Source organism: Xenia sp. Carnegie-2017, unplaced genomic scaffold (assembly GCF_021976095.1).
Source record: "Xenia sp. Carnegie-2017 unplaced genomic scaffold, XeniaSp_v1 HiC_scaffold_22, whole genome shotgun sequence".
Taxonomy (NCBI): Eukaryota; Metazoa; Cnidaria; class Anthozoa; order Malacalcyonacea; family Xeniidae; genus Xenia; species Xenia sp. Carnegie-2017.
In genome coordinates, this window is record NW_025813485.1 from 6,996,853 (window position 1) to 7,020,236 (window position 23,384).

The 23,384-nt window shown below is 36.4% G+C and overlaps 2 protein-coding genes across 2 annotated transcripts; one reads left to right on the top strand and one right to left on the bottom strand.

Moving 5' to 3' along the window:
- Window positions 1-8: 8 nt before the first annotated feature.
- On the top strand, window positions 9-3,942 carry LOC124446713 (G2/mitotic-specific cyclin-A-like). The gene is made up of 8 exons (XM_046997575.1): window positions 9-400; window positions 473-746; window positions 1,156-1,310; window positions 1,812-2,111; window positions 2,283-2,423; window positions 2,535-2,648; window positions 2,932-3,065; window positions 3,514-3,942. The coding sequence occupies exons 1-8, from the start codon at window positions 209-211 to the stop codon at window positions 3,563-3,565; spliced, it is 1,362 nt and encodes a 453-aa protein (XP_046853531.1). The 5' UTR covers window positions 9-208; the 3' UTR covers window positions 3,566-3,942.
- Window positions 3,943-4,086: 144 nt separating this feature from the next.
- Window positions 4,087-23,348, bottom strand: LOC124446714 (uncharacterized WD repeat-containing protein alr3466-like). Its single transcript, XM_046997576.1, has 25 exons — window positions 23,246-23,348; window positions 22,512-22,611; window positions 22,013-22,100; window positions 21,313-21,412; window positions 20,963-20,995; window positions 20,237-20,309; window positions 20,075-20,146; window positions 19,027-19,095; window positions 18,369-18,449; window positions 18,090-18,192; window positions 17,326-17,416; window positions 14,036-14,134; window positions 13,808-13,898; window positions 13,022-13,175; window positions 12,640-12,742; window positions 10,575-10,702; window positions 10,361-10,504; window positions 9,953-10,005; window positions 8,822-8,926; window positions 8,384-8,501; window positions 8,207-8,272; window positions 7,186-7,298; window positions 6,164-6,257; window positions 6,017-6,071; window positions 4,087-4,432 (listed from the first exon to the last, which is right to left on the bottom strand). Exons 1-25 carry the CDS (start codon window positions 23,346-23,348, stop codon window positions 4,422-4,424), a joined length of 2,247 nt encoding a protein of 748 aa, XP_046853532.1. The 3' UTR covers window positions 4,087-4,421.
- Between the last annotated feature and the right edge of the window lie 36 nt (window positions 23,349-23,384).

The window sequence follows — 23,384 nt, forward strand, 5'->3', positions numbered from 1 at the left end:
ATCTAGCCATTGACCTCCTCTTCCAACAGCGTTTAACTTTCCGAACGCCAGAAGCAATCTCTCTGAAGAAGTGAACTTCTTCCAATTATTTCATTACGTTTGAAGGTCGTGATATCTTTGAGCCACAGAACACGTACCATCGTGGAATAAAAGGAACGCAAAAGAATTCTATATCGACAACGATTTCTCTGTGAAAATTCAGATCAGCATGACTTCAACAGGCCTTCGCGAATCTTCAAATAACGTCTTCAATGGAAATGAGCGTGGTAAATTAGCCAAAAGGGGTCAAAATGAGAACATAGAGGCCAGAAAAACCGAAGTCTTGCCTGCCAAGCGCGCTGCTTTAGGGACTTTGTCTTTAAACAACAGCATACGAATTCAGCCATTCAGAGCTGCTAAGGTAGTCGTTTGATTGTGAACAGCGTTTGGCCTTGTGATTTTCGTGCATTTTAATCAATTTAATGTCTTATAGGCGCATCAAGCAATATCTCATCGACAACTAAGCGAGGGGCATGTTGCTTCTTCGTTTAACGCCCCTTCGCAAAGTTTCACGATATACGTTGAAAATGGTGATGATAATGACATTGATATTGGGAAAAGCATCAACAAGTCCACTGAAGCAGGCCATAACAAATCATTATCTTCAAGAACTGACTCTCTCAGTCTAAATCCTGTTGTTACAAAGCTTAACAGGCAACCGTTAACTGAGGTTTTCCCTGCCCCTAGGATTCCAGCATTTTCAAATGGTAATTGTGGTATTAATTTAGCTAAAATTTTATTTTATGTTAATACATCATAGTCAAATTTAAGGAAACTAGCATTCATGCATGAAAAACCATGTTGCCTCATTGAATCTTTTGAAATTTGAATCATTTGAATACTGGCATTTTCAAAATCAATTTGTATTACAGGAAATGAATCTGCTTTAGTACCACCCGCACAACTGAATTGGCTTTTTATTAACCAAAACCCAACAGTTCATATGACATGCGGTGGCCGAATCTAACTATTTTGTTTTCTCTTATTGCTAGAAATAAGTACAACATAACTTAAACTTAAACAGTAAAAAAGTTACTATTAATTGATTGAATGACAAGTAGAGCGACATTTGACATTTATCACTCTCCTTTCACTTATATTTCTCTGTTGTTTCAGACTCCCCAATGCATCTTGACTTGAGCGATGATGAAGAAAATCAAGCAGTGAATGCTGATCATGAACCAGTGAAAGACATTGATTCGAACTGTGATGAAATTATTGAAGTCCCAGAGTATGCTGCAGAAATTCACAAATTCTTGAAGAATGCAGAGGTAAGCTCCCAGAATCTTGGCAGCTATCAGGAAAAAAAAACATGTGATCTTTTTAAGATACATGATTTGTTACAATATATTCATTGGATATGACATGGATTGTGATGAGATGCATCTCTCTGAAAATCACAATTTTTAGTAACATCATGTTAATTATTTTAAGGATTGTAAAATTTTATTCGTAAAATCATGGGAGTACCTGTCTTAAAAATTTAAAATGGCAATGTGTTTTGTTTTCAATACCTTCATTTACCTATTCTTGATTGCAATGAAAGAGAAATGTCTACTATGTGCAACTCTGGGTGGTTCTGTCCATATGTATTACAACAAAGAAAGCTTGAGAGCTTAAATTTCCTTTGACAATTCGAGCGCCATAAAGGCAAAGCAGGGGGAGCCAATGTGCGTAATATTAATGGGGTAAAATTTCATTGCAATCCATTTATATCTTTTTTCTCATTTGCTTAATCTTCTGTTATCTTTTTATGTCATATGTGCTGACAGCTAAAACACCGACCAAAACCTGGCTACATGAAGAAACAACCAGATATCAATAACAGCATGCGAGCTATCTTGGTGGATTGGTTAGTCGAGGTTTCGGAAGAGTACCGACTTTCCACTGACACGCTGTATCTGGCTGTCAACTACGTTGACCGTTTCCTTTCGTCCATGGTAGTCCTTCGCAAGAAACTCCAACTTGTCGGGACGGCGTCCATGTTGATTGCCTCAAAACTTGAGGAAGTTTATCCTCCAGAAGTTTCCGAGTTTGTCTACATCACCGATGATACGTACACGGAAAACGAAGTAAGCAGTTGTGTCGTAAAATAATAACGCGTTACTATGGTTTTATGATTTAAATTTCGTTGCGAAAGTAACGATTTCATATTAAATTTGATCGTTTTAATTCGACTGAGTTTTCCTCGTTTCCTTTCCAACCGATTTCCTCAAAATCTCGTGCAATTTTCCTTATTTCAGGTGAGGAAAATGGAGAACCTGATCTTGAAAGTTCTCGAGTTCGACCTTTACGTCCCTACAATACTGTCGTTCCTTGATAGATATGAGAAGGCAGCCGATGTTCCAGAGGATTCAAGAAGGAAGTTCAAATTCTTAACTGGGGTTTGTTAATCTTTTAAATACTAATAATTTTTGCTTCATATTCTGTAGCAGCGTTTCTTGTTTTCTGATTTATAATTGTTCTCTCTTGACTTCAAATTTTCAATTCCGTAGTACATTTGTGAGCTCACACTTCAAGATGCAGACCCATATTTAAAATACAGTCCTTCAACTATTGCTACGTCAGCCGTTGTCCTGGCTCTTCATATACTTGAGCTTCCTTCGTGGGTAAGAAAAGTAGTTTTGATATTTGCATTTCACCAACATATCTTCACTTGCGTCAAGCGTCAAACTAATGATTTTCAATAGCCGCATCCGCACGACCATCGACAGGATACTGTATGCAGACTTAATGTAACGAAAAATAAATTTAAAATGCAAGTTTTCCATACTAATAGGAAGATATAGGAACGAATATACGTAAAGCCTTACTTTGAATAAGCTTCATTCTCTCTCTCGTATTACACAGCGAGATTGCAACAGTATGACAATTTTAATGGCTTATTTCTAGACAAGTTCGCTCGAATATTACTCTGGTTACAAGCACGAAAGCCTAAACGACTGCATAAGCGATTTGCATCGAACATTCTCTATGGCACCAAAAAATCCACAAAAGGCAATTAGAGAAAAATACAGTGAATCGAGGTGAGTTAAACGAATGGAAGGGAAAACTCATTTTCACATTGCCATACGCAATGCGTAAGCACAGGAATGGATTTAGGGGACGGGGCGTACGCAACCCCTCTAACCTTGGCTAGATAGTGTACAAATTTCCCAACGAAATATTAATATATATACCAACCAATTAAGCTAATGGAACTGTCACTAAACATTTCCCAGGGTCTTAAATAAAACACAAAAAGTCTGACTTTTAAATGACCTAATGTCACCCACAAAGGAGGCACTGAAATGTAATCCAAACTAGACTGACCAAACGACATTGTATAAAAACTAGAGCACACATCCCCTCCCTACAAAATTATGGATGCATCTCTGCGTAAGCAAATGAGATTTGAAAGCTTTTTGTGCTTTGTGTGATTATTGAAAGACGGACAACACACATACAAATCAGTACACTTTTGTGTTCATGTAGATTCCTTAATGTAGCGAGCATTCCGTCGCCGAGTTCTGTACCCGTAGCGTAACCAATCACAAAACGCTGTAACGAAGAACATGCAGAACGACCTGCAATGCATTTTTCTAGTGAAGAAAATTCAATCGGATTTGTCACCGTGTTCTCCTATTCCCTGTACATTTGTAAATATTTTATGAAAGCGAATATTTAGTGTACATACTTACCCTCTGTTAGGGCCTTTTTTTGGAACTAGGTTTTTCTTATCCGCGAGTCTCTATGTGCTCAAATTGAAGTTTTTGATTTGAAAACGATGAACTGCATGTTCAAACAAAACATTTAGGTTTAGGCAGATCGTATTTAAGTAGAATTTTTAACCTATGTAATTATTGAAGTTGAACTTAATTTTACTTTTTAATATGTATATGAGCAAAAAAAAGTGCCCGCAAACACATAGTCTCGCTTCTTGTTTACGTGCGAGTTTGAGTCATTTTAACTTTTACAAATTTAAATTGTTCGTTGTTCAAACACGATACCTGGAGATATGTGTAATAAACTACATATATTTTGTAATCTGAACTTCCAATCACCTCACGCGTTTTATTGCTTTTATTTCATAAATATGTATGAACCTTAATGCCATTGCACAAAAAATCCTATCAAACTATAAAAAATTCCATTAAATCCTGAAATAAATATAATCATTAATTTGAAATTATATCACACATAAAGAACGAATGTATGATCAACTCGCTAATCAATCGGCAAAGTTACAAAACAATCGAAGATTAACGGCTTAACATCGATTGTGTTGCCTTAAAATATATACTTCAATGTGCAACAATTTAAAAATATTAATATTTGAATAAGTAAACCTTTACATCCAATAATTTATGAATTCAACATCTCTTTCTTCAGTTTCCAAGATGTCACTTGATTTCTGCCAGAAAAAGTACAAATCGTATTTGATTAAAGACGTCTTTAATTGTTTTTTTGACCGCAGAAGAAAACATCTAAACGTGTAGGTTACTTTATTTCCCCTCAAAGGTGACATCACAAAATTTTAGAGTTTATACGAGTAGCTTATGTTCATATTGAACGCTTTGATTATTAATGAATGTAGATTACAGCCAGTGGCGTAGCCAGCCCGCTAATTTGGTCGTGCTATGTAAATTTAAGTCATCGTTATTCATTTCTTTAGAAATCTATTGTTTTTACAGTGAGTGAACACAGAAAACTTTACACAGCACGACCAAACTTGCGGGCTGGCTACGCTCCTGATTACAGCTATCCTCGCAATGGTTAGACGGAGGAATTTTGTAGAACACACTGGCGGATTGGGTAATCGATGATTTTTTCCATCAATTAGACGTTATTGTAATGGTAGCTTTCATTTTTTATTGGTGTCCGAAAATGTCACGTAAGTCAGGTAACTGATGATGCGAAGTTCTTGATTTAAAAAATTAAAAAGTTACTTACGTAAAAGTGTGAACTATTGATGTTGTTTGACAGAGTATCAAAAACTGAGTAGATATGAATAAAGATTGACGATGAGGTCATCACTAAAACAGTTCAAATGAGAAAATATGCAGATACCTTCAATGGTTTTTCAAATACGAATTAGTTCACAACGTTTTACAACGATGTTGTTGATGTTTGGAGTGTTCATGGGTCAAACACGCTATCATCGCTGTCACGTTTTTCCTATAATTACACATCCATGAACGTGCTTAAATCTTCTTCCTCTTCGTGATATTGTCTTCTTTCTTCCTTCCTAAACTCTACAGATTGTCGCTTTTAAAAGATGTTTCTATAGCACAGCAAAGCATTATTTGAAGAGGTTATAAATCTGCACTCTTTCTCATTTTGAATGCGTTCGCAATAGTGTCATTTAAGAATTTTCTCATTTAATAACTCTCTGGGTATTGATTTTCTGGTTTGGGTTTTCTTTCATCTTTTACTCAGTTTTTTATGCTCTTTCAAACAACATCAAAAGTATTTTTTTAATTATTTTTATTGAGAACATTGTGTCATCAGTCATGTGACTTACCCTACACACTACTTTAGATATACGTTAAAATGAGAGATACTTTCACAAGAACGTCAAATGGAGTGAAAAACTTTCGGTTACCCAATCCGCCAGATAGTTGGGAAAATTTCCCTGTTTAATGTCTTAGTAGTGGTGGGTCTGAAAGTCTTAAATGTTGTGTTCCTGGTTGTTGTACCAAAAATAAAAAGAATCCAGCGCTTTCTTTCACAATTATCCGAATAGTAAATGCAGAATCGAAAGAACTACTTAAGAGATGGATAAATTTGAGCAAAACAAATCTTTGTTTTTATCTGCTTTTTGTATTTTTCATTGAAGATTTGAAACATGAGTATGCTACAAAAACTATACAATGCCACTTTAACCTTTTACCGGTGAAATTCAACGAACGTCCAATTACAATAGACGAAAGTGAAATAAATTAAGATCTTGGATCATGAAACGTTCTTCATTTACTGATACTTTAATGGCACTTACTTTTTTTATACGCACTCCATATTCGGACAGTTGCATCCCACGATGACGTAATATACTATAGTAGAATGAGAGAAACGACTATCGTGATTCTGCACAGGATTCACTTGCATTGAACGATAAAATGAAATGAGCAGTAGTAAGCCAAACCTGTCCTCTCTCCGGTATGTGAATGATACTTCGGACAGAATCACTGTGACCGACATACGTTTTAACGAACTTCCGCGAGTCAGGATCGTATATTCTGTAAAAGCAAAATTATTTTAGAAATATAATCCTTCGCATACATGTGTCGTAATAACGAGAAACAGAAAGCTTATTCTGTGCATTGTATGTGGGAGAGAACGAGCTTTCGCATGCAAGTTATAAATTCAAATACTAAAATTTAAGAATCAAATTTAAATAAAGGAAAATTTCATTTATAACTGCCTTAATTTTGGTTTTCAACAGTTTTTTTTTGAAACTACATTGTTGTCATTCAACACGGTAATAACTATGTTTAAAGCAGCATTTAAGTTTATCACCATAAACAAGTTTTTGTTTTACAAGTTCTAAAAAATTGAGAAATGAATAAGAAAAGGTAGCACTGTTCTAGTAGAAGATCAAGGTTTGAGCAATTACGGTTGCTAATTTTAATTTAAAAATATCTTTTTTTCCCTCGTGTGTGTAGTCTTGAGAAGAAATGCTGGTGTTCCTGTTGTTAAGTGAAGTGTTGACTCTGAAGATGACCGCTAAGGTTGTCGAGACGTGGTAAACACCAACACCAACAGATCTTCTCAGGACTACACAAAGCTGGACGATCTACATCTTCAAAATGTAACGATACTCGTTGGTTCAAAACATTCATTTTAAAGCCATTGGTTATGAATTTCAAAACGGTGAAATTTAACCGAAGAGCCGACTGCTGCAATTTATTTTGCCAAACGCTCCAGGCCCTGCGCTCTATTACAAAATTTCTCAGAGTAACTAGCTCAATTCGTCACATATTATTAGAAACATCATCTGAGCATGGGCAGTCCACTAGAGCATACGCACGGCAGACCGTTTGATTAATTGTTTGAGTTCACAGTCATGACAATCTGGACGAACTTGTACTGCTATCATAATTGGCAGGCTCACTACATATTATGAGTTCTAATCTGTGCAAACTTTTGACAGAAAGATTTCATCACCTAATCTTATCCTGTACGCCCAAAGCAATGCATCCGTTAGCTTCATCAATGCACAAAGACGTAATCGTTCCATGAATACTGACGTGCTGGTCACATTGCATTGCATCGTCACTCTATAATGCCATGTACACAAATTTTTAATAACTAATCGTAAAACAGTTTGACGCAGTGACGAAATACTAAGTACGGGGTCTGTAGGCTAAGACAAAGTTGTTGTACTTTAAGTCGGATATCTATTCCTTCCACTAAGTTCAGTCTTTTGATGACAATTGCCTCTCTCACCCTCCTATTCCTTTGCATTTCCCAACTTGTTTTTGTATCTCATAGTATCAACAATAAGGATTAAATTTAAAGTTCAAACTGCGAAGACCCCCTACTTCACGAGTTCTGAGCATCGTGAATTTGGACAGTAGTTCTTATGGTTTTTAACTGCATAAATGGTTTCAATTAGGAACACTTATCTAGTCCGAAATGGAAGAACTAAAATCTAATTATGTCTAGATACAACGGGCCTCTCGAAAACCCGGGCCTGTAGACTTCAGCCTACAAAGCCAACTGAGTAATGCGCCACTGGTTTTACGTGACGAGAACTGGAATGAAATGTTGAGATGGATTTCTTCTTAATCAAAAAAACGGAAAACGTTTGAACGTATCTTTGCATGCGCGTGATTGACATGCATAGTTTCGTAACTTTATTTATTTGTAGAAATCTCAAACTGCTCTCATGCCGATCTTAGCTAAAAGTACGTACACGAGAGAGTAGATAATTCATCGAAACAACTTCGGAACTTGAGCTATGTTTGTTTATAATGCAATAAAAAATGTCGAATCGAAAATCAACGATGCTCTCACCTCTTAATGCTACAGTTGTTTTTCGTCCACAATACGAAACCGACCTTTGTAAAAATTTCCGGAAATAGTCCCATAATAGACATGAATAAATCACTTACAAACATACTCAAGATCTGTCTCATCTAACATATACTTCATGAAGAAATAAACATTAATGTAAATAACAAACCCATATTCGTATACTTCCATCATCGGAGCCAGTAACCCACTTAGAAATCACAGCATTCCATTTGACCTAAAATATCAAAATGTTGTATAGGGAAAAGATTTGTTCAACCATTTTTTCGTGTGCGTGTGTATGTTGTGTATAAAAGAAAAGAAAGCCCAAAATTTAGTCGAATCATACTTGGGTAACATCTTCTTCGTGTCCTTGAAGAACGCCTGTCAGTTTCATTTCCGAGCCATTGTCGGAGAATTTTCTTATGTACACTAGCTTGTCAGTGGCAGCGTAAGCGAATTCATCTCTGAAATGAAGGTAAAGCATTTTGGCTTTCGAAAAAAGTGGTTTAGAACCATGCTAATGTCTTCCACGAAGCGGGACACTTTCCAGTTCCTCATTATATTAGGGTTTTCATTCAACTAAAGCTTGATGATAGGAAATTCTTAAGTCCAAAGTAGCATCACGCGTAGCTTGTAAATCAATAGTTTGTCAACCTTTTCATCGTAATGTCTTCAATATTTACGTTTTTGTGTAAGTATGTATTTGTGATTTTAAAAATCGGCATTCAAGTTTCGATTCCGGGGTTTCAAAGGTTCAGAGATGTTGTCTTTGAACAATATGCACCTTTCGGGACTGTATGCAAGATCCATGATCATTCCATCAGCTGCAAGCTCAGGACATGATGTTTTTCCATTGATACTCGATTTACTATGAAACACATCGTGAAGACTAAAAAGCAAAGGAAAGAAACACGTGCATGAATGAGTAGGAGCATTAGTAAATGCAGCCAACTAGATGTACACCATGCTTTCTTTCAATGGCAGCATTCTGTCGGAAAAGCATAGATGAATATGTGTGAAGTAGAACTATGTATACACAATGCTTTCTTTTGCTGGCAGCGTTCATTCGGAAAAACATGGATGAATGTGTGTGACAGTAGAACTAGGTATACACAATGCTTTCTTTCGCTGGCAGCGTTCAGTCAGAAAATCATGGATGAATATATGTGAAAGTAGAACTTCGTATACATAATGCTTCTTTCGTTGGCAGCGTTCAGTCGAAAAAACATGGATGAATATGTGTGAAAGTAAAACTAGGTATACACAATGCTTCTTTCGCTAGCAGCGCTCAGTCGGAAAAACATGGATGAATGTGTGTGAAAGTAGAACCAGGTATACACAATGCTTTCTATTGCTGGCAGCGTTCAGTCGGAAAAACATAGATAAATGTGTGTGAAAGTAGAACCAGGTATACACAATGCTTTCTTTTGCTGCCAGCGTTCATTCGGAAAAAATGGATGAATGTGTGTGACAGTAGAACTAGGTATACACAATGCTTTCTTTCGCTGGCAGCGTTCAGTCAGAAAAACATGGATGAATATATGTGAAAGTAGAACTTCGTATACACAATGCTTCTTTCGCTGGCAGCGTTCAGTCGAAAAATCATGGATAAATATGTGTGAAAGTAAAACTAGGTATACACAATGCTTCTTTCGCTAGCGGCGCTCAGTCGGAAAAACATGGATGAATGTGTGTGAAAGTAGAACCAGGTATACACAATGCTTTCTTTTGCTGTCAGCGTTCATTCGGAAAAACATGGATGAATGTGTGTGAAAGTAGAACCAGGTATACACAATGCTTCTTTCGCTACCGGCGCTCAGTTGGAAAAACATGGACGAATGTGTGTGACAGTAAGGTAAATTTCTTGTAGCATAAAATAATCTGTTTTGAATACATAGTTTATCTATAAGCTTACCACAATTTTTCTAAATCCCAAATGAGAATTTTTCTGTCCCAGCCAGCACTTATCTAAATAAAATAAAACGCCCGGAAACTTTCAACAAGTTGACAATAAAAAATGCCAAAGACTTGTATACAAACGCTCCCTTTGAAGCTGCTTCCCACATCACAATTATTGTTATGTCATAAAAATGGGTTGTCGATTGAACTCAGAAATCGTTTGTTTAGTCTCATACAGTTTTCTTTTCGTTGTCACACTAAGGCGATATAAGCTATATAAACGCTTCTATCTATATCCAACCTATACGGTCTCGTATCTATTAAACGCCCGCCATAGAACTGCTAGAACTTTCTTAGATCATTTATATTTTATAGTAATTGCTCACTAGTTGTCCTTCTATCTTAAAACAAAGTAAATCGTTACCAGAAAAGTGGTTTCGTATCGTCTACGAGGACTTTTCTCCACTGCTACAATGCCTGTGATGCAGCTGCTGTGTTCACTGAGGACGCACTGGCAAATGAACCCGGCCACACGATTTGTCACAGAGTCCACGTTCTCTTTTGATATCTTAAGAATAGATCAATTTTATGTCAAATGAAATCGGGCCACTGCCAGTAATTCCTGTGTTGGTTCTTACTTCTTGGTCGGCTTCAGGCACACATCCGGCACTGTCCAACAAAATTGCGTATCGTTGATTCAGAAATTCATCTGTCGGCTTCATATTTTTTAACACATCGACCGCCTTTTTATCAAAGCCCCAAACATCTATGAGCACAAAGAATTGCAAAATAAGCAATATTTGATAATACTTTTCCGATATACATTTCAATTTCGACAACAATACACCGGTCGAGCGACCCACACTTTCCCAAAACATCCTAAACTATCTCTCGCGACCCACACTTTCCGAAAGCATCCTAAACTATCTCTCGCGACCCACACTTTCCCAAAGCATCCTAAACTATCTCTCGCGACCCACACTTTCCCAAAGCATCCTAAACTATCTCTCGAGACCCACACATTCCCAAAGCATCCTAAACTATCTCTCGCGACCCACACTTTCCCAAAGCATCCTAAACTATCTCTCGCGACCCACACTTTCCCAAAGCATCCTAAACTATCTCTTGCACAATATTTCCAGAAATCACGTTTGCTATATATATTCAGCCAGCACACATCAGCCAGATTTTAATACAACTGGATATCGGGAGTATCGTTATGCCTCACCAGTTGTACTTTGCCGATGTAGATCGTCTGTGGGTGTTATAGTACTGACCAACGTTTCGACTCCCCTAGAAATAGTCATCTACAGAATCAAGTGGCGAGCACACTTCATGTTCGCGTACATTCGTCAGTCAGTACTAACACCAACAGTTCCTCGCAGGACTGTACTTCCCAGAACAATCTATATCTACGAACATTTAGCCGAATTAGCAATTCTTATTTTATACAATTTTATCGACAAATAAGTCTCTGCTAGCTATGGTGCAAAATAAAGTATAATCTGCTCCCTTTTACACGCAATGTTCTTGCAAACATCATTCTCATTACAGCAGCGAAATGGTTCAAAAATAGGTACGCAATGCGTACAAGAGAGGAGCCTATCCAGTATTTTTTGGCCATAAAATGGAGTATATTAATAAACACAATTCAAATAATATTATATATTGAATAAAGTTTGCATCAAACTTGTTCGGGATTTGAAAACATATACTTTGTGCTCACTGATCAGTTGAATTGCCCAGTAACTTTCTAACCTATTCTACATTCACCAAACGCCTTCCATTAGATTGTACGTCACGCGACTGTGCTCACATCAAGGAAAGTGAAGTGCCCAGGATTTCTTAGTTTCATAATGATTAATATATCATCATTTTCACCGAAAAACATTTATACTGTAAATACTTTATCGTCAACAACTATTTTAAAACAGTTTTTTGACGCGCATGTCTTCCACTTAACCGATAATTGAACACACTTACGGCTTTTTTCTTTGACACATTTAGTATAGCCATATGTGTAAAATTAAACCGTGCCGATTGTAAGCAATATTTGATATTCGAAAGATTTTGATAAAGATTCACCCATTTGCAAGTGATCGCAAGTACTTAAAATGGATTTCTTGCTCATAGTTCGAATGTTGACTCGCATTATATTCCATAACTTCCAGAGTCAATTGACGTCACGTAAAATCCACAGAAATAATACGTGTGATTCATAAAAGACTCGAAAGCAAAATAAATTTATTGCTTTGTGTATTTCATTTAATTAGCCAACAGACTATAAGGTGATCGGAGAACGGAGCAGTACGTAAAAGTACTAAACGAGACAAATCGTTATGATTTGTGATCACCAGCGAAGCCTGCATTTGTATAACATCTATTGTTACCATACTTACAACATGGATGGTTAGGCTCAAGCATGATGGTAAAGCGCAAGCGTATAACCGACTTCCTCCGAAGATTATAACAGACTGACGGAAATTTGCGCGTACGCAGCGGCTACCCACAAAAACTAAATAAAAGGACATTGATTCCTTATCTAACCTCCAAGTAATATTTTGACTATAGCCCAGTACGCTTAAGGCTTACGAAGGGTTGGTATTTGGGATCGAATTTGAATATTTATAAACTCGAAATTGGTATCTATGTATAGATGACTTTTATATATGCTGTATTATTGGCAACCGTAAGTGAACTTACAAATATTGTTATCTTCTGATGAAAGTACAAGCAAATCCAAACTCTCAACGAACAAGGAATTCAAGATGGAAACATCCTCTGTGAAGTCTGTAATTCCGTAGCTCTGAAAAATATTTGTATGTGGACATCTGCATGAGTTTCTGAGACGTACAATCTTTACAAAAGACAGGTTTGTTGTGAGCAGTCATAAAAACCTATCCCTTACTTTACTTTATTCGATTACAACAGTACTTTTTACGTTTAGCTATCCATAAATATCTACATTTTACTATAGAGATGAATGATTTCCTAATTAAACTATCAAACAAGGTTTATCATTTGAAATACCAATAGAAACAAAAAATTTGAAGCTCCACCATATCGACTTATTGTCACTCTATACCTTGGCTTTCGGTTTAACACTTTCAAGTGATGAACAGTGTCTTGCTCTCGTTACGGCTCTTTTTTGTTCGCTTCTACCACTAATTTTTTCATATTTCTCTGCAAACTGACGAGCCAAACAAGCTAGGCCCTCACTTCTTGCAAATATCTCTTTGCTACATAACAAAACGACAAATGACTGTCACGTGTTCCAGGAATATGTCCATGAATCACAAAGCGGCAAGACTAATTTGCTCTACTTATTTTTCAAACTCACGAGAGGTAATTTTGACACTGCATGTGCCGTGTAAACTGAGCTTGAATATTTTCAAACACAATATTATGGCTTTACGTTAAAACGATCAGTTTGTGCTAAGTAAAACCTTTGCTAAAATATCTAACAATTATACAAACTAAGTAAAACACACAACGAAGTTTCTCCAAAATAGATGAGATTATCTATAGAGCAATAATTTTTTAGCAGTGGCGCCTGCAATGTTTTTTGGGAGATGGGGAAAGTGGCCAGAAAAGCTCTTACATATTGTACTACATATGTACATATTTTTTCAATGGTGCAAAAGAAGACAGAATATCATAATTCTAATATTGGGAGGGAGGTGGGAGCTTTTTACATTAAAGTTTTCATAGCCCAAGAAAAGGCAAGAAAAACACTTGCTCAGCATTACGCAAGCTATGCAACATGAGTATTCAGTATAAGAGTAACAGTCCTAGCTACATTGATGCAACCATTTACATCAGTGCTGATAGATATATATTGACTTGTTCACAGATTTGCACATGTCCTCACCTATAAATGAAGTTACTCGCTTGAAGTCGCTCCCATTTCGTAACATTCCCATCGCTTCCACCACTGAATATAAGCAGAGGGACCTTTGGAGCTGACAGTGAAAACAAACATTGAAATCATGATTTTTGCTTGTAAAAATTTTAGTTATTTTTTTTAAATACATATAGTTGCAAACTGACATTGATCATGCTTTCTCAAAAATATGTATATACCAAGTGGAAAACTCACTGTACGCTAGCGACTCAACTGGGCAATTGTGTCTCAAAGTTGTCAGACATCCAGACGGGTTGAATTTCCACATTATCACTTGTCTACGAATGTTTGTACCTGAAGACATAATACACACGGGTAACGAAAAAAACAAAACATGCTTATTACAATATGGTGAAACAAAGAACCATAAACGTTTTAACGTAATTTTTGTATTTTTAAAGCCGTTTCCTACAAAATCGAGTAGACATTTTATAATCTACAGCGATTGAGCTCAGCAAAAAAAACTTTATCGATTTTGCTTAGATTTCGTAAACCACAGAGAAAGAAAATGCAGTTTTGCTATTCACTGACTCTAAAAATGTACAGAGGTGAGTGAACCGAAAAATCAACAGAAACGTGGGTGTATGGCGGGTTTTTGGGGGGGAAGGGAGGGTTAAGGAAAAATAGGTAAATAACGTTTCATGCATAAAACATCTTCACAAAGAATGCTAGATTAATGTCTACATAACATTTGTTGTCTCAATTTGTTTTGTTATGATAAAGACATGTTATGGGGAAGTAATGTCTTTGTAATTTTTCTGTAGCCATTTTAAGATTTAAATAAATTCATTCTATTTAAGCAGGCACGAGAAGATCATCGGCCAGCTTATATAATTTGTTGTACTACGTGTACAGATAGGAATAGAAAGTAATGTCTATAAGAATTACACATTCACCGTGGACTGGGCACTACTTAAAATTATCATATATCCAGTTGGTGGTACTTTTATCGTGAAAAATAAATTCAATTATGTCCTTGCAATTGTCTGCTTTCTTCAAATACGTACCTCGCTAGTTGTTCATGAACAGGCACGTACGTAGCTTTGCTTAAAGAGAATTTTCCTATTTCATTCTATAGATGAGTATAGTTTTTTTGGTGGTGGTGGTGGTGGTGGTGATCAATTTAATTTTGCTAGCAGCAGCAGTAAATAAAGACAATCAACTCTTTTTGTAAAATCACTAAATGTATGTGTGCACGAGGAGACATCGGGCAGCTTAAATATTTCCTTTTTCCATAACGCCCATTTATGCTTTCGTTCGTGGGGAGTGAGTTACATTGTATAAGGAGACTTTTGTTCATAACGAGAGAGGTGTGAGAAAGTTACATTGTAAAAGAAGGCTTTTGTCCATAACGAAAAAGGTGTGAGAAAGTTACATTGTATAAGGAGGCTTTTGTTCATAACGAAAAAGGTGTGAGAAAGTTACATTGTATAAGGAGGCTTTTGTCCATAACGAAAAAGGTGTGAGAAAGTTACATTGTAAAAGGAGGCTTTGTTCATAACGAAAAGGTGTGAGAAAGTTACATTGTATAAGGAGGCTTTTGTCCATAACGAAAAAGGTGTGAGAAAGTTACATTGTAAAAGGAGGCTTTTGTTCATAACGAAAAAGGTGTGAGAAAGTTACATTGTATAAGGAGGCTTTTGTTCATAACGAGAGAGGTGTGAGAAAGTTACATTGTAAAAGGCGACAAGAAAAAGCACAAATAAACATGCTAAGAGTTTGTTTGAATTATAAGTCAAAAAAACAGAAGTTGTTTGAACTTTTGCATTATCATTGGATATTTTATTTTCTTTTATGAGAAGAATTCTTGTAGAGAAAAAAGACAAATTTTGAAAACAAAAAATCCCGTTTTCGGTCCATGCCTTCGATACCCCGAGATAGTTGAGCACTAGACGTCGCATGGTAATTAAAGGAAACGGATAATCGTTGTTTGCCTTGAAGCCCATGGATGGTTTGCTCGTGATACATGAGAAACCGTAAATGCGAGAGTTAAATGGGAAAGATGTAATGACCAATGAAAATTGTATAAAACATGTTTAAGGTTGTCTTAAGATATAAGTGCCTGAAAAAGGCACAGTGCGAGAAGAAGTTAATGGAAACGTTGCTTGGTTTAATTTATGAGAAGAACTCTTGTAAACAAAAAGATAAAATTCGAAAGCAAAAAAACCCCGTTTTCGGGCCATGCTTCCCGATGCCTTCTTAAGCGTAAGTCACTAGAACGCTGCAGGTTAACGTTTCGCTAGGAGATTTCGGCCCCTTCCACGCTATCTTACTTGGGGATGTCAATAGCAAGTTTCCGCCCATCAGACCCTGAGATCACCTGCAATAGGCTTTGCTCGGGGTACGCAGGGAGAGTGCGGTCGCGACCCGAAACATTTGGGCCCCTAAGCCACTGCATACATATCGCACCCAGCTTCCACTGCTAGTTGACATCTACTGTACAAATATTTAGCTTTATATTTATATACATAAATTCCAAGGCCTTACGAAAGTTGTGGTATTATTAAGTCACTACTGCGCATGCCCAGATGATTTCTTTAATTTGCGACTAAGTGAGCTAATTGCCACAAATTTAGTGCAAGTAGATATAGTTAGTCGATGCCATGACTATAAATAGTCGAGTAGACTACGCATGCTCGAGTGCATGCGCAGATGATTTCTCTATTAAATTGTTACTAAGCATGTTATTTACATCAAAATTAAGTAAATGGTTTGAACCCGGGAGTATCGTTATATGTTTGTAAATGATGATCGTCCAGGTTAATAAAGTCCTGAGAAGGACTGTTTTTGATGTTGTTGACTGACGTTTCGACAACCTTAGCGGTAGTCATCTTCAGAGTCAAAAAAAAAAAAAAATTTTTTTTGACTCTGAAGATGACTACCGCTAAGGTTGTCGAGACGTCAGTCAACAACATCAAACAGTCCTCTCAAACTGTTGCTAGTTGATGCAGTGTGGATGCAGTTGGTCGTTGCCATGGACTTGGGTATCTTGCGCATGCGCAGATGATTTATCTGAAAATTTGTGACTGAACGAGCTAATTACTCGATAATCGTTACTAGTACATACATTTGGTCGTTGCCATGACCATGAACTTGGAGAGTTGGCGGAGTTGACTAGGCATACACTCAGAATAATTCTCAATTAATTTGTGGTGGAGCGAGCTCTGAAATTGGTGCTTGTATTGAGCGCTTAGCAATTTTCAATCATATAATTTTGGCATGCTCTTGTCTCTTAAGCTAGTTTTGACAAATACATATCAAACTCATCAACACTTTGTTACTTCACTCGTAAAAAGTTTGATGTCTTTCTTTGTTTATTTCAAACACTTGAATAAACAATCTTAATTCACACGACGAAAATTGGGTGGTTTGAACGATGATTGAGACGCCTTTGAATAATGAAAAATTTCATGACAAACATGTAAAATCAAATCTACAGAAAATGTAAATTTTTTCAAGTTTTCCTTTTCATGGGAAGTACAAACCTATGACTTGTCCAAGCACAGGAATGAATGCCAACAACTCCAGCGTGAACGTTTCATTAGACACACGAAATGTTCCAGCAAAATCCGAAACCTAACAAAAAAATGCAAAATACAAGGGGCATAAAAAATCTACTTAAATTAGCCGACTTTATGAATTTGCATGATTCTACCATAATTAATCCCGAAGATCTACAAGCGTAGTTAAAAACAATACTTACGTGTAGCAAATTCTGTACATGCAAAACTTAAGTATGAAATTAATTTCAAAATTTGCGTTTAAATTATTCCTATGTCAAGCAAAAGCTAATGATTTCAAAGAGAAGCAGTTTTTTTAAAATACCCTGCAGAAACCAACCTATTGAAAAATTTCAATGCGTCATCACTATGCTAAATATAATCTCACTGTAAAGGGCGTCCCAAAAAACCCCCTCCTCTATGCAGATAACTCATCTTGGTACAATAACGCTAGAGTATGATTTATAAATGGAAAGAAATTTTTAATACTTGCACGTATGTAGATGACAATACTTTATGTAGCTGTGGGCTTTGAAATCATTACAGTACGTCAATTTCCTAAATTCTACGTTTTTTTATACATCCTGTCTACTCCTATTCGGAGACTTGGCGCTATCTGAAACTGATCTTGATATCTCTGAATTCGAAGTGGAAGAGGTGTACAATTGAGTTTGTCTTGCGTAATTGAATCTTTTGTATCTGAAGTTTTACGTACAAATGTTGTAAAATATATTTTTGGCAGAACATACATTCTCGCCTGATTTTGGATCATACATCGCTGCTTCGGTGGTTCCAGCTGTTACCCATATGGTGTTTGCAGGACGAACATACACGAGACCCGTAATAACAGAGCTACATATAAAAAAATTGTCAAAGAATGACTTTAACGTGGTGACCCACATGGTCTTTGCAGGACGAACATATAGAAGACCCGTAATAACAGAGCTACATATAAAAAAAATTGTCAAGGAATGGACTTAAACCCCATTTAAACATCGATCATAAAAGAAAAGATCAACATTCCTTACCTAAAACCATCAAACTTGTGTATCATTTGTCCATCCGGGGTCCATAATTTTACAGTTTTGTCAAACGAGCCAGACGATAACCTTAGTGCATGTAAATCACATAAAATGAATCAAACTTATGGTTCAAAGTCATAAAATTTTCCAGTTTGTACTTTCAAGCTGTAGCGTAGCCAATCAGCAGATTTGCTTTTCGTTACGTCACCGTTATGTTTCGTTACGTTACGTTACGTAAATATTCACCAGTTACAATTATCATTCTTTAGAAGTAAATTTTTCTTACGGTCAATGAACACAAAAATATTTGTATAGGGGGAGTAGCTAAAAATGGGCGATGCTGTTTTCAAAACACTATTAGCCATAAATATTAGAAAAAGTTCCACTTTTATGGTATACAGTCAACCTCAGCCCCAACCAATGTATCAGCCAATCCAAGATGGTTACAGTTGTCGATGAACTCTTTCCACACAAAAGCAAAAACATTCCAGGAGATAAGCCCTATTTACTCTATAACTGCAGTATAATATAGTCCATGCATTTCCCCACACGTGTATAGGCTCCCACATGTACAATTCCATGAAAACGTGCTCGTATGAAATTCTACAAGCCCAGGGATTATAGGCTGAGGTTAGAAGTAAAACACCCCCCCCCCTTAACTTACCATGTATTGTTGTCTGAGTCACGTGTAACGGACAAACATGTGATCCCTGCATCGTGTGCGTCTTTAATACTGAAATTTAAAAAATGAGAATTTACACAGTAGAGAAATGAAACCGTAAAGGATGATCATCTTACTTTTCTAATGATACGAAAAATATTGGTGTGGCTATGCTTCGCTCTGTAGTAAAAGGTATAATTTTGCGGTTGCTTCCATTTCTCGAGAGGGGGAGCATTCTTGCCTAAATTTTTAACGTATTCAAGAGCCATTCGAAACTGTAAATTATGGTCGCAAGCAGATTTTGCGTTTTAAATCAATTTCTAAACTAAACTGACATCTTTTCAAGCCAGTCGTCGCAGATTTCGGCATTTGGCTAGCCGCAAACGCTAAAAGTGTGAGGTTCTGGACCCTCGAGGTCCGGGGACATGAATCATAGAGGAATTTTCATTCCTGAGCCTGTAAATCGTCATTTATTGAATTTTGAGAACACTTTCAAACAAGAAAATAAAGTAAAAAAAAAGAAGGCTATAATAACGAAGTGTAAAACTGCCATATAATCGTGCTTTCAAATCTCGTGGACTCTTGCTAACTTTAGGGGAGCTTATGCTTTTGTCTGACTTTGTCGAAGTTTCAATCAAACCATGATGGAGACTTTAAGCTGCTTTTTGGTTGAAACTAAGCAGACCTAGAGCAGATAAATCTCTCCCCCCGCAGCTTGCTTTTCTGTAAGATATATTTAGTATTCTAACAACTTGCAAGAATTATTTTATGGAATTGTCACCCTTCCCCAAATTTCTAATGGTCCATCCTTTATTTATAATAAGAAAACAAAGTTACGGAGAACATTATTTATACTATCATAAGGCAAATTTTGTTTTAAACTCAGCCACTTCAAAATCTATTAGCACATTACTTTCATGTTTTATAATATCCAGGAGGCCTTTTCTCTAGGATATTTTTCCAGGGATTATACCCTGGGGGGGGGGTCAACCATTTACTACAAATACCATTCCAAGATGAAGAACATGCCATATAATAAACCTCTACAAACCATGTGGCCATTTTAATGCCTTTGGCACCAGGATATGACAACGATTCGTACACAATTATGGATCTATCAAATCTGAGGAAAGAAACAGCGCAAGCTTAAAACGAGAATACTTGCATGGGGAAGAAAATGAAACGCTAATTTCTGTAATTTAGAAAAATCTACCCGGCGCTGTAAACTCTCGTCTCCAGGGCAGCAATGCATCTTACGATGTCAGTGTGTTCGCGAGTGATGAATGCTAAAAAATATGAATAGCATCGTCAGCCATGTTGTTACCGAAGACCATACAATTCTGACCGGCCTCATGTACCAGTCAACATGTGTTTTAACATGAGTACAATAGACAAAGCATCATTGACGAAATAAGTAGAACGAAACAACATTACTTTTGATGCAAAAAACAGAGCTACAAATAGTTTTGAGAACTGTTTCAGAGTTTTATGGAAATACACGAAGCAGAATAGTTCAAACTGACTGGTCATTTTTTGGTTTGCTACTAATTTCTAGTCTAGAGAACAAGAACACCTTGAGATATCGACAAATATTATGCAAAAGGATTTTTGCATAATTTCTTCATGACTTTCACTGAACGAATTTCGTTGTGATATTTAAATTTTGTTAAATGCTTGTCTGAAAAATTGTCAATTTCAATGCATTTTTGTAACGGGGTAATTGCGAATGCTATTGAGACGTTTATGATACAACTAATTATATATACCGGTTTCAAAAACAAATATATAAAGCGTAAGTTTAGAATGATGCAAATTTGACAATGGAATTTCCAAAGAGTTTTTTTTTGTACTTTAATAAAACTGAGTGTTAATCCAGATAAGAACGAGCAATTAAAAGCACTCTTTTGCAAAGACATTACAGTCACTTCTTTCGGTTTACCTTTTGTATCGATGACATGACCAAGCTCCTTTCCTAAAATTTGAATCGATTTCAACGTTATAACAGTCTCGTAATAAACAGAAGGCGTCTTATTCATTGCGACATAGCGTCACAATAAACTCCAACACCTTAGCTTCGTATTGGCGTTAGACATCATTTACGCTTCAAGTTTCAAAACGATTAGTGGTATCAAGACACCGAAGAAAACGGGAAAATGGTTTGGAGGTAAAATATTTGTTGCATTTTCGTTTCATGGAAAAGTAACACTATTTGAGTCCTTTTCAATAATTCTATTTTAGTCAGGTGAAAATACATCAAAACTGGTCACGTGAAGAAGACTTATTACATACCAGGATCTTTCATTGAAAATAATTGTACTGTCATTCCCGCACATACAATCAGTTGGTTCCTACGTGAATGCCACGCCATTCCATATATTGGTGTTCCTATCTGTTTGATTGAAACATTTCAGTTGAATGAGGTAAGTTCTGTTTTTTCTTCTCAAATGAAATACTTAATGGGTTCTATAATTCTATTGCAGTCATCAGTCGTCACTTAAATTGCGGGTGTGGTTTGAGGAAAGGGAAGACAAGAAATTATATATTTTACATAATTTGCCATTGCATTTCAATATTCAGCAACAGCTAACTAGGTCACTCTACAAACAAGTGACAAGGGCAAATGTCACAACAAACTGTTCGATTGTGATGATTCTGCCTAGTAGAAAGACAGGAAAATGAAACGCGTATTTTTGTTGGACCGGCAGCTGGGTAGAGTAAATCTTAATGGCACTTTGTTTTGACTATAATATACATGTGCTTCGGGTGGGTCTTGTTGAAGTGTCCTAATCATTATGAAAGATTGTTATTTGCAGTGCGGTGTTTGAAATTGAATGAAGATATGATCTTCGCACTTTGCTGGACAATTTTGCACTTTGCGGGATCCCGTTGAGTCACCTGAATTTCTCAGGTTCATGAGACAATTGCTTAAATTGTCCAGCAAAGTGCGAAGATCATATCTTCATTCAATGTCCTAATCATTCTTGCTTACATTTATTTGGTCATAAACAGCGCCTCCAGATCCCCATGCAATGATCGTGCCGTCATTACCAGAAGACAACATAAACTTGGCGTCAAACCTACACCATTAAAAAAATGTAATTTCGTATACTTCGTCATTATTATTTGCGTCAATCGGAGGTTGATTGGGGACATGGGGTCATTAATTGTAAGCCAATGTAGAAAGCAAAAATGGAGAAAACAAAATTTATTAAGATGATAGACATTAAAAATCAAGCGAGAATGACTTTAACTATCCAGAGGAAGTGAACTTTGTAGGAAGTAATCCAACATCAGTCTCAATTGACCATTTTACAACATGAAAATATAAAAACCAAAAAAAACTATATTTTCTGTTCAGGTAACTCCCAAATGAAAAATATTTTCCCTGGGGTTTAGAAGCGTCCGTCGGCCTCTGCCGTAGGGCCTGAGACCTCTTATTCAGTACGGACTTCCAAGCTGGTAAATAACATATATTCAGCATTCATTACCACAACAGAAATGCTGTGACGAATCCTTGATGTTCGTGCATAGAACGCACGCTCTTTCCTGTTTCGCCTGTGGAATAATCCCAAGCCTTGATGACTCCATCTGAAATAGAGTTTAATCATAAAGAGAGAAGCGACAGCGAAACGAATTTCTATCGTTTCTCCTCATTGTACTTTAACGTTTCATACAGATAAAACTTTCACTGAGTTTTTCAATCGCTGAATCGAATGACATCAACGATTGTTTAGTCTTGTGAAAGTCAAAAATGTTTTACAAGATTCGCTAAACATTTGGAAAGTGCTGGTGTGTTGTCATTCTTGATAAATCCAAACCAAAGACGCTCTTGAAAGTTGAAACATGCTAACTTTAATTTTCTCCGTCCTTAACCTAAGTACTTCCCATAATATGACAACTTACGACTGACCGATAATGAACTTTAAAATAAGGTAGTAAATCTGTAAATGACGTCTGAAGATAATTTAATTGTTTTTCAAAGCAGATTAATGTCACATAACGGTAGAACAGTTTGTTTTTTTCCCACATTTTTGAACAACTTGTTGAAACACATGACAGGTTGCATGATGAAAAATTTAAAGCAACCTGGAAAATTACATCAAAGTGAAGCATCAAATACGGTGCTTCAAAGTTTTACAAGTATAAAAATGAGCATTTCAAACAGTCGAAGGATTATTGTGTTTTTGTTTAAAAAAATAGCAACAGATTGACAACCACACACCTTCAAATCCAGCTAAGATTTCATGTTTTATAGGATTATAACCAACTGCTGTGATTGGTTTGTTATGCGTATCTTTGATAAGTTGTACCTGCTCCATAGCCATCTCGAAAGAAATTATAAAAAGAAAAATCTAAAAATT